This window comes from Lissotriton vulgaris, chromosome 4_1, assembly GCF_964263255.1.
Source record: "Lissotriton vulgaris chromosome 4_1, aLisVul1.2, whole genome shotgun sequence".
In the NCBI taxonomy this organism is placed as follows: Eukaryota; Metazoa; Chordata; class Amphibia; order Caudata; family Salamandridae; genus Lissotriton; species Lissotriton vulgaris.
In genome coordinates, this window is record NC_141691.1 from 1132740741 (window position 1) to 1132756989 (window position 16249).

The 16249-nt window shown below is 48.0% G+C and overlaps 1 protein-coding gene across 2 annotated transcripts in view; it reads left to right on the top strand.

The window, feature by feature from the left end:
• Positions 1 to 16249, top strand: part of TMEM245 (transmembrane protein 245) — a 982890-nt gene that overhangs the window by 318372 nt on the left and 648269 nt on the right. For both annotated transcript variants that reach the window (XM_086965376.1, XM_086965377.1), the window contains exon 4: positions 16102 to 16215. In XM_086965376.1, the coding sequence (XP_086821502.1) occupies positions 16102 to 16215 (114 nt within the window). The remainder of the gene's footprint in view (positions 1 to 16101; positions 16216 to 16249) is intronic.

Sequence of the window (16249 nt, forward strand, 5' to 3'; positions counted from 1 at the left end):
TGCACAAGTAGAAAGTAAAGTCCACAAAGTTCTTTCTCCTCTCTTTGGCAGTAAGGCAACCACTGCAGGCCAATCCCCCAAGCTGCACTTCAGCTTCGGAATAGTCCTCCTCAGTGTCTTCAGGTTCCTCTCCTCAACAGAGGTTTCGTCTTGTAAGTCCAGAAGTGATCTAATTTCTTGGGATCAGTGTCCCAATATTTATACCCCAGAACGCTTTGTTCTCTGAAGGAAGAGGGGCCTGTGCCCAGTCCAAACCAGTACTGAAGCTCTCTGTTTACCAGACTTCTCCTTTCCTTTCACAGTGCAGGGCAGCAACATCAGACGCCCCACAGGAGGTGGAGCCAGCATTGTGGAAGGCAAGTACAGTCCTGGAGCACTTTTTTGACAGTCTTCCTTCGCTTCTTTCAGTGTGCAGGGCAGAGACATCAGACGCACCACAGGGGGTGGAGCCGGCATTGTAGAGGGAAGGCCCAGCTCTATTCAGGTCCCAGGTGCAACTCCTCCCTCCCATCTAGATGCAGATCTCCCTATTCACCACCGGGCTGCCCCAGCCTGTCTCTTTCAATCCCCCAGCCCTGTCACTCACAAAACCAGACGAAGGAATACACAACCTTGCAGAGGCAGGCTTAAATGGTTAGGCAAGCAAATGGTATTTGCAAACACAGAATATTAAAATAAACTTCACTAAAAGATGTATTTTATGATTCTGAGTCCAGGCATACTAAACTCTAATTTCTACCATGTTCTCTGAGTCTGTTAGGATTATAAACATGTAATAATCTAGCAGCCCATTCTGGCCTATGGAGAACAGGTAGCCTTGCAATAATGAAAAACGAAAATGGCTGTAATTCACTATGAGGACATGCCACACACATCAGGGCTTATCCTACCTTATACTTAAAAAAAAATGTATTTATCAGTTTGCAAAGAGGTAAACAGATACATAGCGCAGCAGCTACACGTGGACAGAGATCGTATTTTACACATTCCTTCAATATGAGGTGCATCTGAACCAGACTCAATGACATCTTGTATACAAAAACAAAACACATACAAGGGAGAGAAAAAGTCAGGCGATTACATCATTACATTGCATCCACACATCTAGCATCAGCCCACCGTATACCACATGATCAGTCCGTTACCTGGTGCGTCAGCAGATAAGCAGTATATGGTCCCCATACATCCCGAGGTCATGATGCGCTCTGTAACCCCTCTGCATAACAAGTTAATTGATCATGGCAGTACACAAGGTCCTGTAACCATTGTCTCACCGTTGGTGCAGGTCGACCAACCCAGCAAATAGAAACCCTGCGTTTAGCCAATTGCTGAGATACCACTAATTTCCGGACTCCAGCCGGGACCACAGACACAACCCCCAGTAGACAAACCCTCACATCACATGGTACTTGTGCCTCGGCCATTTCAGTCACCACTGCCAGCACTGCTACCCAAAATGCCTGTACCTTAGGACACACCCACGCTAAATCTATAAAGTCATGCATGGTCCATCCCGCATCTCCTGCAATTATGTAATTCTCGCAGCCCATACTTATGTAATTGCGCAGGGGTGTAATACATTTGGTGTATATACTTATAGTGAAGGAGTCTGAAATTCCCATTTATAGCGAATGTCCCGGTCATAAAACAGCACTCTTCCCACTCCTCGTCAGTCAATGGTTGCAATAAGAATTCGCCCCATTTCGCCCCGGAGGTATTCGAGACCACACCCTCATCTAGTTGCGACGCGATGTAGAGCCTCAAAACTAATTTAGTTGTGGTTTGCGCTGTATACATCAACTGTAGAGCCCCCAACCCAGGAGGCTCATTAGGGAAGTCGGAATACAGACTGCGCGTAGCCGATCTCAGTCTAGCATATATAAATGTGGACATGCCTGTATTTCCCCCTTTTTGTAAGAAATCCTGCAGCAATAGAAATGTCCCGCCTGCAAAGGCGTCAACCATGGTGTGTATCCCAGCTGTTCGCATTACCTTAAGTCCAGTGAAGTAGTGTGGCTCACTGGTTAGAGGCGGCAGACCCGGGAGCAGAGGACGGCCCGGGACCAGGGTTCGATTCCCGGCGCGGCAGGTTTCTGGACCAGGGTCAGCGGACTCGATAATTCTCTCGCCTCGGTGCCCACTCTGATCAGCGATCACACTCGGCAACTCTGGGCATTAGCTTGCCTCATCTTCACTAACGGCCCCACCAGACCGCCGGGGATGCCTGGTCTCACCCTGGAGATACCCATTAAGGGACCATCTCTCAGGGAAGCCAGGAAGGGTTTCGCAGCGGTGGAAGCGCCTTGGAGCCCTATGGGTAAGTAGTGCGCTATATAAATGCCTATACATACATACATACATACATACATACAGTGCGCCAGCCTCACTCGAAACCGATATTGCATTGTGATGCAGCAACGGCATGGCTGGAGCGTACAGAGGTAACCGTTGCGCCCGCCTCCCAAGCTCCTTCCAAGCTTTAGTCGTACATCTAACAGTGTCCACTTCGCCCCTCTCAAAAACTGTGTGGCCATTTGCGATCATGGCCTTCAAGGGTAAGGGGTGTACTGCGCCTGCTTCAACCGCCACATTTGGCGTGAATGGCGGCGCACTGTGCCAGTAATAGGCAAACTGCGCTTGTGCACAGAGATAGTATAAATACATGTCCAGTACCGAGAATCCACCCATGGCATATGGTTTAGTCAAAGTGTCCCAACTAACACAGGGTTTCTTGCCTCCACACACAAGCGTAATCAGCAGCGAGCAAAGTGTACCAAAGAAATTCTTTGTACGATGAAGAGGGACATTCACAAATAAATATAAAAATTTGGGGAGCACCACCATTTTAAGTAGTGCGACCCGATCTGCAAATGTCAAAGGTAAATGAATCCATCGGGCTACCTGATCTTCGAGCTTGGAGATCGCCACCCCATAGTTGGCCCTGATAACCTCCTGCGGATCACTATGAATCCATACGCCAAGGTATCGCACTGGCCCATTCCAAGGTGTAATTCAAGACAAACGGAACTGTACACTGAGTAAGTGAGAAGATTACGGATTTCCCCCAATTAATAGCTAGCCTCTAATACCATTCAAAGCGTATGTATTCCCTGATGACCTGCTCCAAATATTTTGCCGGTTCTCTCACATACAGGACCATGTCATCGGCATACATGGAGACTGCCAAAGGCCTTTGATAGAACCTCAGAGCCGATGCAGCATGCCTATGCCTTAACACACACGCCAGCGGCTCCAACACAAGGGCAAATATCAGGGGTGATAAGGGGCAGCCCTGTCTGTTGCCCCTCAGAATCGGGAACACCTCCGAGACATGCCCATTGATCCTCACCCTGGCTATTGGATCAGTGTAAAGCAGTTTAATCCAATTGGTAAAGAAAAAGGGCACCCCCATCCGATGCAATACAGCAAACATATAGGGCCAGGCAATGGAATCGAATGCCTTGGCGGCGTCTAAGAGCACCGCAGCAGCCGGAAGATCAGGTTTCAGCAAATGCATAACAGCAAAAAGTGCCCGCAGATTATGCGCCATGGAGGGAGTGGGAGCAAATCCCGATTGGTCCGGAAGCACCATTACATTTAATAACAGCTGCAACCGTGTCGCCAACACTTTAGCCAAAATGTTGACGTCCGTGTTCATGAGTGATAACGGCCTGTAGGACTCACACCGGTCCGGCTGCTTGCCCGGTTTTAGTAACGCAACTATCAATGCTTCTCTAAGGGAGTCAGGTAGACGCTGCTGGTCAAACGCCTCAGAAAACATTGCCGCCAGATGCGGGAGTAGGACATCTGCATACTCTTTACAGAATTCAGACGGAAGACCGTCAGTTCCCGCAGCCTTACCATTAGGTAATGCAGAAATGACCTCAGTTAATTCCTCGGCAGTCAACGTATGTATCAAAAAATCTTGTTGTCCCTTAGACAGCCAGACCAACACCACATCGTTTAAATACTCTGCAACCTCATCCTCACTGGCTGTCCGCCGACTATCATAGATCTCTTTGTAATGGGCGACAAATTGTTCAACAATGCCAGCAGAGTCCGATATTAACACATCCCCCGCTTTAATTCCCTGCACATTACAATATTTGGCCCAGGGTTCAGTTATCCTCTCAGCCAGTGTGCGACCCGGTCTCCCCCCTTCCCAATAATATTGGGCTTTACAGCGCTGCGTCAAATGCCGGACTTCCTGGTCAGCCAAGTTGATATTCAGTTACCCGCAACCGTATGGCAGATAAAGTGGTCGCGTCCTGTGTCTCCTCAAACTGCCTCTCCAAAGCTATCAACTCCAGTTCTAATTTCTCCATGGTTCCCCGCAAAGATTTAAGCACGCCAGCCTGAAGGCTTATACAAGCCCCTCTAATAGTCACTTTAAACGCCTCCCAAAGCGTACCTGCACTCTGCACCGACCGTACATTTTATATCAAAGTAAGTCTCAATAGCCGTCCGTATACCTTCTTTAAAAACAGGGTCAAGCCAGGCTGATGGCTGCAACCTCCATCTAAAGGGCGCCGGGGCATAAGTGGGCAGTTGCAGATCAAGTAAAACAGGCGCATGATCAGACAAAGTACGGGCCAAGTGAGACACCCGAGAGACCCAGGCAGTAACATCGTGAGTAGCTAATCAAAAATCGAGCCGGGACCAGGTGTTATGAGTGTAAGAATAACATGTCCCCTCCCGCATTCCAGGGTGCCGCAGCCTCCAAACATCCATAAGGCCCAGATCACACATTCCATCCCGCACCGCCTGTGCAGCCCTCTTTGCAGCAGCGTTGCTCGCTGAATGCCGATCTATGTTCGCATCCAGCACCACATTAAAATCCCCCCACACAGGATCGCAGACGCCGGCAATTTGTAAACCTTGTTCCAAAGTATTTTATAAAATTCCGGATCGTCGACATTCGGACCATATACATTCACAATAGTAATCAAAGTGCCACACAGCTTGCCTAGCACTATGATATATCGGCCATCTTTATCGGTCTCCTCATGCGTAACATCAAATGGAACATTATTTCTGATTAACACCATCACACCCCATGCATACGATGAATAAGAAGATGCAAAACGTGCACCAACCCATTTTTTGGCCACTGAGAGTGCTGCATGTTCAGATGTGTGTCCTGGAGAAGTGCAACCTGGACATTATGACGGTCCAGATATGCCAACACATGCCTAGTTTTCTTTTGGTTGTTTAATCCCCTGATATTCCATGTGAGCCAAGTAAGTTTACCAGCTCCCTCCATTAACTATCAACCAATACATCATTCTATGGAACAGAGCAACAGTTACTCCATAAGATGCACCATATAATCTACCGTCCAAATAAGCCACATAGCCACACTGAAATAAAATACTACAAGCAACCCCCCCCTCGCGCCCAACTTCATCAATGTGTCAAGAACTTCCCCAGAACCCCTCCCCAACCTTTTACTGCCAAACACTTTACATAGGCCCACAGCAGAGCAAGACCCGAAGCCAAAGGAACTACTTGGCTGCCAATCAGGATAAGTGCCCGCCCCAACAAATCCTCCTGCCCATCCCCCCACCACGCATCAACCAACCCCAACCCACCTTCACAACCCCCCACCCACTTCAGCACCCCCATCTCGCCAAAGCTATCCCATCCTTGAACAGCCCCAACCCAAAATATAAAATAACACATAGACATGGGGTACTCCCATTAGGGGCGTTAAGAGCTACTGTCCTCCTAGCAGATAGGAGGTGGCTAAGCAACAGCATTCATACAAAAGCAAAAGTTAGTCTACACAGTAGAGCCTGCAGACCCAGGTCAGCAACATACTACTTGATACAACTGCATTGCCTGTGGAATAAAGCGTTATATCCAAGCTGTGACGTGAAAATAAACACAATTCAACATTAAGGGAGACCCCTCCATCCTACCGCACACACAACAACGCATTCTAGAATAAGCTAATGGTGATAGCGACTACTTCAGTCTCAGTGGTCGTTTGCGATTTGCGCTGTCTCTTCTTCAACTTTTTCGCATGGTCCATGGCTGCCTTTGGAGTGGTGAAGATTTTCGATGCATTATCTGGCCCTATCCGCAAGCGAGCTGGATAGAGAGTTGCGTAAGGGACCCCTTCCAATTGCAGAAATTACTTGACGGCTCCAAACTCCCTCCGAGCCGCCTGCACTGCCATAGTGAAATCCGGGGAAAAGGTAAGAGTGTTCCCCTGATGTTCAATAGTCCCTTTCCCTCTGGCTAATCTCAGAATGGCATTGCGGTCCCTATAATTTAGCACCCTAGCGATCACCGGGCGCGGGGCACACCAGTGACCGGCTTTGGAGCCAAAGAGCGATGCGAGCGTTCAATAACAAACATAGGCGACAGGTGGGTGGTCCCAAAGATCTCCATGATTAAACGTTCAATGTGGGTCTCCATGTTCCCCACATTTGTAGATTCTGGCAGCCCAATAATGCGTCTATTGTCCGCAGAGAGCGGGCCTCCAAATCCTCATTCTTTGCTTGTATGAGGGCGAGGACCTTCTCCATGTTTAAGACTTTCCCGCAGCCTCACTGAGACCATCTTCAATAGCGGACACCCTCTGCTCATCCTCTCCCTTGTGGAAATTTTGTTTTTCGAGCTGGGAGGACATATGATCTAAACGATGGTTCACCGCCGCCATTGTGCCTTTTATGGAGTGGAGACTGCGTTGCATTGCTAGGAGCGTTGTCTCCGGAGTGGATTGTCCTATCACAGGGGCCTCCGGTTCTGAGTCCGATGCAGCCTTTTGGGAGGGTTTTGGTGTTTTACGCATCGCAAACAAGAGGCGCATTTGCGATTTTTCATTCTTGCCCATGGTGCCACCCTCCAGATAGTCCTCGCACAAAAAAACCACCGTCCGTCCAGTGCACTACAGGGGAGGCCACCAAGGTCACTCAGTAATAAGTGCAATGCTTATGTTCCCCGCTCCCTACACAGCAGTCAGGACAGCATGCGCTCTCACAGGGGTGTAGGCCTCAAGGTGTGACGCCCCTCGCATCACTAGTTGGCAAGGCCCTCCTAGAGCTAAATCAGCCGGCTACTCTGCGATGTTACTCAGCGTTAAGGCACCCTTGGTAACACCAGGTCTAGTGTCTCAAAGCACATGTTACCAATCCTCAAAGGCAGAAATCCGCCACACAGCTTAAGCAGGGAAGGACACCTCGCCTCAATTCGTGGCAACAGCACTGTCCAAGGCGCAGGCCTGGAGGGCCTCGCCAGCTTCAGCAACAGTCTAAAATCAGGAGGGCTTTATATCAGGGCAACGTGCACAGTCTCGGGGATCTCAGGGCCCAGGTGTCCCTCTATGTGGCAACAACCGGCTCAAAAAATCATCCAACAGCAATCCCACCTCATATACCCTGCGGGGATCAGGATCACCGTGCCAGTAAGGCTGCCGCCACCAGATAGGCCGCAGCACGGACCGCCCAAGCAATTCACGGGGCCTAGTCTGCTCCGCAGTCACTGACCTCGCGTAGCCTCGCCCACAGCAGCTACGAGCCCCAGCGCCCAGCAGCGAGAACCAGACGCCCCACACACCAGGGCCGCCCCTGCCTCCGTGAGCCCTAGCCCAGCGCCAGCCGCGTCACACTCACCGTAACCGGCACCCGGGGCCTAGTCGCCGCCTCCCAGCAAGGATCTACCGCTCCTCTTCCAACTCCTGCGGGGGAGCTGAGCGCCGCTCCGGTGCAACAAGGGCAGGAAAGCACACGCCAACTACCTCCGCCCCTCAGGTTACAGCCAGCAACTTCCAGGACTGGAGCGGTAATCTCGCCTCCGATACCAAGCGCACCTCCGGTGCTCCGCTGCAGAATCAGCAGGCTGCCATCATGACAGCCCCTCCGCCAATTCGCGCCAATCAGGCATCCAGCTGCGTCTATTTGAATGCAGGCAGCAATCAGCGTAGTAAGCCCAGCAATGCAAACAGGACACTCTCCCTCATTAGAATCGACCTCCCAGGACTGCAGATGACCAGGATTTTAAAAGGATAATGCACAGATTGTGGCTTAGCCGGGTAGAGCCTCACCCAAGTGCAGCCATCTTGCTGTGCACCGTCTAGCGCCCCCCCCCCCCCCCCCCTGTCCTACCTTATACTTACAATGCACCCTGCCCATGGGCCTACCATAGGGGTGAATGCTATGAAGAAAAGTGAAGGTTTAGGGACTGGCAAGTGAGTGTACTAGCCCAGTCAGCATGACAGTACCAGACTGCACGCAGGCTCTGCAATGGCAGACCCTAGCATTTGGAATTACACGCCCTGGGCACACTCAGTGCACTGTACTAGGGCCTGACAAGTAAACCAAACATCCAATCATGGAACCACTAATCAATACATAAATTTACAGTAGGGAGCACCCACACTGTGGCACTGGACAGCAGTGGCACAGTGCCCAAAGCATCTAACACCAGCAAAAACACAAGAGGCAACAGCAAAAATGAAAGGGAAACCCACGTCAAAGGTGCCAGGTCTAACAAACGCTGAAACCAGTCCCAGGATGCGTGTTTCCCGTCCAGGGAGGACCTGGCCTGGCTGTTCGGGCTGGAGTGTTCCAAGAGGCACAGGGTCAAGACTGATTTGCATATGGCTGGGTCCAATCTGGGATGGCGAGTTGAGCTAAAGAACCATGATGGATTCATCCCAGATCTGTGATGGGGGTGTGTCTGAAAAGTTTCAGCACTCCATCCATCATCTCCTTGTGTTTGCTATGATGAAGCATGACATCCCTCGGGATGTGTAAGAGTAAGATGAAACAGTCTCATTGACTGCTCCTCACGATCTGTCCAGCTTTCAGAAAATTCTCCTTCCTCTTCCCCAACAGCGACCCCTAGTTTGCATTTTTGATGATCTTTCAGTCTAGCCACATCCTCCACCACTCCTGTTCTACTACAACAAGGCTGCCTATCATAGACTCCTGAAACGGAACAAAAGTCATCCTTGACTCTGGAGAACAAACCTTGAATACAACAAAAGCATTAAAAGTTTGTACGTTGAAGAGCTGGATGGGCAACTTTTTATACCAAATGTAAGCCTTACGAATAGCAGTGTAAGGCTCCAACCTCTGATCTACAACATCTACACCAACCATGTGCTTATGGTAGTCTGAAATGCACACAAATTTGCTCACTTCAGCAACCTGACTCCAAACAGTCACAGGTGAAGTACTTTCATCATGGATAGTAGTCAGCATGTGGACATCCATTTTTTCCACAAATTTCACAGCTAGCAGTTCATCACTATGTAAGGCACTGCACTGTCCCCTCTAAAGCTTTTTATAAACAAGCTCTTTTGGGTACCCTTTACGGTTAGGGCAGGTAGTGCCACAAGCAACGTTGCCCACTTTGAATGATTCCCTAAACAACTGCACAGCAGTGTAGAAATTATCTAGGAACAAATTGTAACCTTAGTTAAAAAGTCCTCTACCAAGTTCCCACACAGTTTTATCACTAACTTCAAAAGTGGAAGGACAACCAGGAAGGTCAATAGTGGAATCCTCACTAGTGTCCACCTGGAAATTATAGACATATCCTGTCCTGCTCTCAGACAACATATACATCTTAAATCCATAATGTACCCTCTTGCTAGGAATGTGATGCCTCCAAACCAAATGGACCATTGGATATGACCAAATACTCATGAACAGCTTTTTCTTTTCCTGGATCATGGAACTCTGAAAATTGATCTACAAGGTGGTCAAAGGACATGCCAAATCTTAAAAAGCCGATCATAATCAGGGTTATCTTGTGGCAACGCTGAAGCATTATAAAACAAAAATGCAGCATCCGAATGCAAAAGTAAATACCGATCACAACTCTTAAGTGCAAGAAATATGTCTGTTGCCATCAAGGGACTGGTAGACCAATATGAAGACAGGGACAGCTTCCTTATCAAGACTGTCAAAAAAGTTAAACCCAAAAAACTTCTTCATCTCATCCAGATTTGTGGAAGTTCACTGAATAGCTCTAGAGCGGGGACTAAGTCTGGCACTGTTGTCCCTCAAATACTGTTCAGCATACAAATTAGTCTGCTCAACAATATCAGCCAAAAATACATCATCTATAAACGACAACAAAAATGTATAGGCAAAAAAAATCCAAATTCACTCTACACCCTGCAACACCACTTAAGGCAGGCAACACCGGCTGCACCTTGTTTGGAGTCTAGCACTTCCAATGGTAAGCCTTGCAGCCCCAGGCTGCAATCCAGATGCCTCTTGCCATCACCACATCATTATCCTCCTCTAAAACAGGCACTTCATCTGCACTGAGAGTAGCTTCATCAGCCAATGATTCCTCGTGGACAGAAAATTCACTGCCAGAATCTTGCACTTTATCCTTTGCCTCAGATGCACGGTCAGTCTCCTAATCCTGGTCAGAGGTAGATTCAAAAAGCATACCAGCAACCTCCTGAGCAGTTGTCTGGTGGCTAGCCATAATCCTTACTAATAAACGTAACTTGACAAACAAGTCAACAACAACATACGCTTTGTAATATAAGTAATGCACAAAATGTGGTTTTATCGCAAAGACCTATATACTCAAAAACGATACCACTCGGGGGAGGAGCCTAGCCGGCAGCCGAGATGGCCGCCTAGCTCTTCGGCTCCACCGACCCTCGTGCCTTTCGTCAATATCCTGATGCATATCCTGTACCTCCGTGCGCCACGCTGACCTGCGAGACGCTCCTGATTGTACTGCTGCAACTCCTGGGGAAAACGGAGCGATCCCGGTGGTGAGGAGCCTCTGTTTACTTCCCGGCCTCTCGAGTGGCCGCAGCCGGGTCATTGCTTTACGGAGACGGCCGGCGGAGACAACAACAGCAGCGGCCGCTGCGGAGGAGGAGGAGCCGGTTGGCTGGACCTGCAGAATGGCGCTGGGCTTTCCGCCGTAGCTCTTCCCTCCGCTCGGCAGCCCAGCGCGCCTGGCTTGCAACACTGTATCGGCTCCCACATATTGTATCCCGGCCTCGCTGGGAGAGGGCCGGGATTGTTTCTTTGTTGCATTCCCCCGTAGCGGATGCCATTTTCCGCGTCTGAAACCCTGTGTCTGCCAGAGGGGTTCTCTGCTCCGCCGGCTTCCTCTCAATTGGAGCTTCCCTACGACCGGCTGCCTCCATATCACGGTACCAGCTGTGCCCTGCAGACATTACACGGACTCCTCAAGTGTTGCTGACTGGCGAGAGAGACTTGCTTTTTGTTGCGCTTTGCAGCTGTGCGCCCAAGATGGTGGTCAATGCGGCATCCTCCATTCTGGATCCACCGCTGGGACTTCGGGATATCCTGGATGCACTGGAAGACCTGCGGTTGGCCTTTCACGACTCTGCTAATGGTTTGGGGGCCCGGCTTACTGAGGTTCTTCCAGCCGGCCACGATGGCCCCTCAGTGCTGCACACTACGCCACATCCTCAATTGACCAACGGTGGATCACCCGCTCTGGAGTGTACGGAGGCGACGGATGGGCGCGCCTCAGTGTCCGCTGCAATACTCTTCGGCCTTGACTCGGGGGAGTTTGGCGACACTGCTCCTTCGCGATGGCCGGTGCTTGAGTCTCGGACGCCATGTTGCCTTTCTCCTTTGTCCTCTGGTGACATGCTTCTTTGCGTCCTTCTGGACTTGCTGTTTGTGCATCGGCCGGCCGCTATGCTGGAACTCTCGCCTCGCCCTGCTCCCAGTTGTGCTGTTTTCGAACTGGCAGTGGTGATTTCTTGTGCCTCTTGCTATCGAGCTCCAAGTCAGTTTGACTCGTCTCAAGCGCCTCGACTTCTGCAACGGATTCCACGGTGGCCCTTCCCGTCCATGTTGGCTGTTCTGGAACTGGACTCCGTTGCCACGCTGGTTCGGAGGGGACAGGGCTGATGATGTTTTTCTTTCGCTGCAACCTACTTCGTGCATGGCTGGGACTGTAAATGACAATTGTTGGAGGTACAGGTTGGATAGGTGCTAGGTCGGGGCCTGGGGTTGGGTGACCGCGGGTAACGGTATTGTTTGCTTTGGTAATATCCTGGGCCCTCCTCCGATCAAACGTGACTTTTCCCTTACTTTTTCTTCTTCTTCTTCTTTCTCCTGCATTTCGGGTACTCTTTTGGGGCGACAGACACACTGCTAGGGGGGGGTAGGCCGTAGCCTCTGCATGCGTGTAGGGTGGGGGGTTATTTCTTCGATCGTTTCAGTTTCTATGGGCCTCTTTTTTCTTCCTTTCTCTCTTCTTATCCTTTTTATCTTTTATTCTTTTCCTTTCTTATTTCCTTGGGTCAGAGGGAGGATTGGGAACTTGCGGGTAGCGATTGGGGGTCACTATGTGGCGGATTTATTTCTATCCTGACTTACTTGCTTACGGTAGATTGTTTTGCGGATAATGCTTGCTGATTATTATGATGTTCGTTGCCCACTTCTGTCCTCATCGTATTGTTTTGATTTGGATCCTTCTTGACCTTATTGCTATGGACTCATTTAAAAACTTTAAAATTAAACCTCATTATCCTGCCTCTCGGTGGCGCAACTATGTACTGTGTAACTTGGATTACTCGTGCCTGCTCTGATATGCTGCTGAGTTGCCTAATTGCTTGCTGATGTGCCTTTTATTGTCGAGGCCGGCCTGTGGGTTGTAGGCCCGTATCTGTTTGCACATACTGTCTAATAAAGGTTTTCAAAAAAAAAACAAAAAAAAAACGATACCACTCACTTGTCAGAAACAGCTAGACTCACCACCACCTACTCTTTACGGACACGGCAAGGAACAACAATATCCCACTAAAAAATAACATAAAATTACACATAAGTCAACACAATACACATTGTGCACACATCCAAAGAGAATTTCACATGCAAAGCACAAGCTAATTATGCTGCTGTTAAGACACCACTTACAAAAAATTAATTAATACATGACAATAATACTCATTTGGAGTAAACGCAATAAAAGAAAAATGTCTCTTACGAAACACATGCAAGTACGCAAACTGCAGATCAACCACTGCTGCACCTGCAAACAGGAATCACATCAACGGAATCAAAAGCTTTGCACTAGAATAAAAGTAGAATCAAAACATCACAGTCATATATGCAAATATTGCACCAATCCACACACAATCCACCAACCAAGCTGGGGGGCAGATGGCCCTAAAAATATGCCCAGAACATTCACTCCCAAAAGAGGAGCGACCCTTGCCCAAGGGCATGCTCCCCAAAAACAACAACTTAGTGAAACCAACATCCCTGGTGTCTAGTGGTTTCTGCCCTTCTTTGGGCAGGTTGGCCTTAAAGCATAAAGCCGATCTGCCACCAAGAGAGACAGAAATGGCCAAATTAATCACCCCCTGAAGGGGAGCGATCCTTACCCAAGTGGCCGCTCCCACAACAAAAATATTGCCCAAAAATAATATCCCTGGTGTCCAGTGGCTTCTGGCACCCTTGGGAGCGAATGGGTCTAAAAGCACAAGGCCGATTGGTCCCCAAGGGGGGCAGAAATGGCTAAAATAACCACCATCTAAAGGGGAGTGACCCTTACTCAAGAGGCCACTCCCCAACATGTTCAAGCAAACATCCCTGGTGTCTAATGGCTTCTGCCCTCCTTGGGGCAGGTGAAACTAAAAGCAGAAGGCCGATCTTCCCTCGGGGGGGGGGGGGGAGGCAACAACAGCCAACCTAATTACCCCTAAATAGGAGTGACCCTTTGTCAAAGGTCGCTCCTCAGAACAAAAATATTGGCCGACACAAAAATGCCTGGTGTTCGGTGGCTTCTGCCCTCCTTGGGAGCAGATGGGCCTAAAAGCAAAAGGCCAATCACCCCCCAAGGGGCAGAAACAGCCAGACTATTCACCACCCTAAAGGGGAGCGACCCTTGCCCAAGGGGCCGCTCCCCAACATCAAAAAGAATACAATAATCCCTGGTGGCCTAGTGTGGTAAAGACCTTATAAATATAATCAGATCTGCCCCCAAGGGGGCCGGAAACCATTCCCCAAGGGGCTGCTCCCCGACATTTTAGAAATGTGCACACCAACAAATACCTGGTGTCTGGTGGGCATTCCTGCTGCAAGATTGCGGCCCCATGTGCAACAGTGCAGCAGGAATACTCCAAAGAGACATTGGAGGAAAGGAAAACCCTTTCCTTTCCCCGATGCCTCTTTGTTACAACCCCCTCCCCCTAGGAGAACCTTACCTTTCTTCTTTGACGTGCTGGCCACTAATAGCTTCCAGCATGTCCGGCAACCTTTAATAACATCAGCGTGTAGTGCTCACTGACCACATTAGATACTGTGTGTGGGGGAGGGGGGCAGCGGAAGTGCTTCCGTCCCTTGTGTAAATATCTCCGTGTTCATTGGCTCCAGCGTTGCAGGTAGGACCATACCCTGAATGCGCTCAACTCCACGAAGTATGAAGCCCTTCTCATGAACTCGCTGAGAACTGAAGTCAGTTCAGAACTGTAATATTTCTGGAGACAATGTATTTTGTTAATTTCTTTTACATCTCCTTTACTGTATGTAAAATGTTTCTGACCCTTCATTTATTGTCATCCTAGGGCAGGGATAGGTTTAGGGGCTCTCTGGGAGTTAAAGTTTCAGTTTAGCAGCTGTTTTATATTGATTCTACTGGTTACTGAATTGCACTTTTGTTTTTTAACCTTGCAAGTTTGACCTCAAGTTATAATGCGATTTTAATCCGCATTCTTGCTCTGGAATTGAGTACTATTGTCTTTTCGCACAGACGATTGTGGTTTTTAACTGTATATATTATTGCAAAGGTTTTAATTCATCATGCAAATAAACGTACTTACTTACTATGTTATATCTCATTGCATTAAGGACGATCTTTTTTGGGAAACAAAAGTTTGCTTTGGGCTTCAAGGTCTATGCTTCACTCACTATTGGTTGCTTTTGTCAACTCTTCAGAAGACTGGGATAAACAGCAAGCAGTTAAACTGTATTTTAGTACTATGACGTGCTGTATTTTAGCACGGTCAGGATAATACAGCTCACATTAGATTTGTGTGAAAGGGAGTACAATTTGATAGTTATTTCAGGTAAGTGAGTTTAGTATGCAGAGACTAGCTGGTTGCAGAATGCCAATACTACTTTTGATTGACCAGCCTATGTTTCAAAGTGTATTGGAAGTAAAAAATGTAAATCAAAATAAATGTCCAGAGTGCTTCCAGCATGCCTAATTTCACATTAAAAGTAGAAAGATTTGAGCTACCTTTTCGTAAACTTGTTTTCACTAATCCAGATTTGCATGCTTTAGAGTGCATTTTTTTGTTTATAGTTGAATCAAGAGAAACAATCATGGACATATGACATTCACACTGGTGGAAAACTGGCAAATTATTTGAGCTTTTTATGAGCTTCTGTAATTGATTGGTGACTGATTACAGATACGGTTGTAATGTTCTAATAGTTAAACTTGCTTGAGCTAAACTTTGCTATTGCTTAGCACTGCTGAGTAGTGGTCTGGCACACTGGGACCACATGTCCGTCTGTACATTGGTCGGATTAAACAAATGCAGCAGAAGAAGTGATGGGAATTTGTCACCCATTGAGTTTGAATATGAGAGAAGGAAGAAGGAAAAGTACTGTAACTCAAGCCATCTCTTACGGTTAGCCAGGCCTTCAATACCATCCTACATAACCCTTGATTTTTATTTATTTTCATTGAAGGAGTAAAAGCTACCCTATGCGTTTTTCATGTTACCTTTCAGCTGCAAATATAACCTTCAAAGAGTGCTTTAGTATTCCATATGGTGGGTGAGGCCAACCGTTTAAGGCGTGAATTTGAAAATGTAACAGAAGCTGTGTATTTCTACATGTTAACCTCATAGTTACTATGGTACTTTTGAAAAGTAGTACGTTAGTTAAATGTAATATTTTTCTATCTCCTTCCTACAAATGGTTTTAATTTTTTGCAAAATTACAACAAATTAATTATAGTTTTGTGCCTGGAATGCTTGTGTACTGATTTCATTAGGGTTCAACGGTTATAAGGGCATTTTTTCTAAATTACAATTTGCCACCAGTTCAGCTAAGTGAAATGTTTGGTCACTTGTGACAAGGCACCTGGTTTTTGTATTGATTTATTATTGTTTTTTAGGTGTTGAGCTTCCTGGTCAGATGCTTACCATTGCTGCTTCCACGATTGCGATGGCCATATCCATGACAGGATATGGGGATAATGAAGAGGATCAAGCTTCCTCAAGTTCATCAGGTGACTAAACCTTGTGTGCATAAAGCTTTTTGAA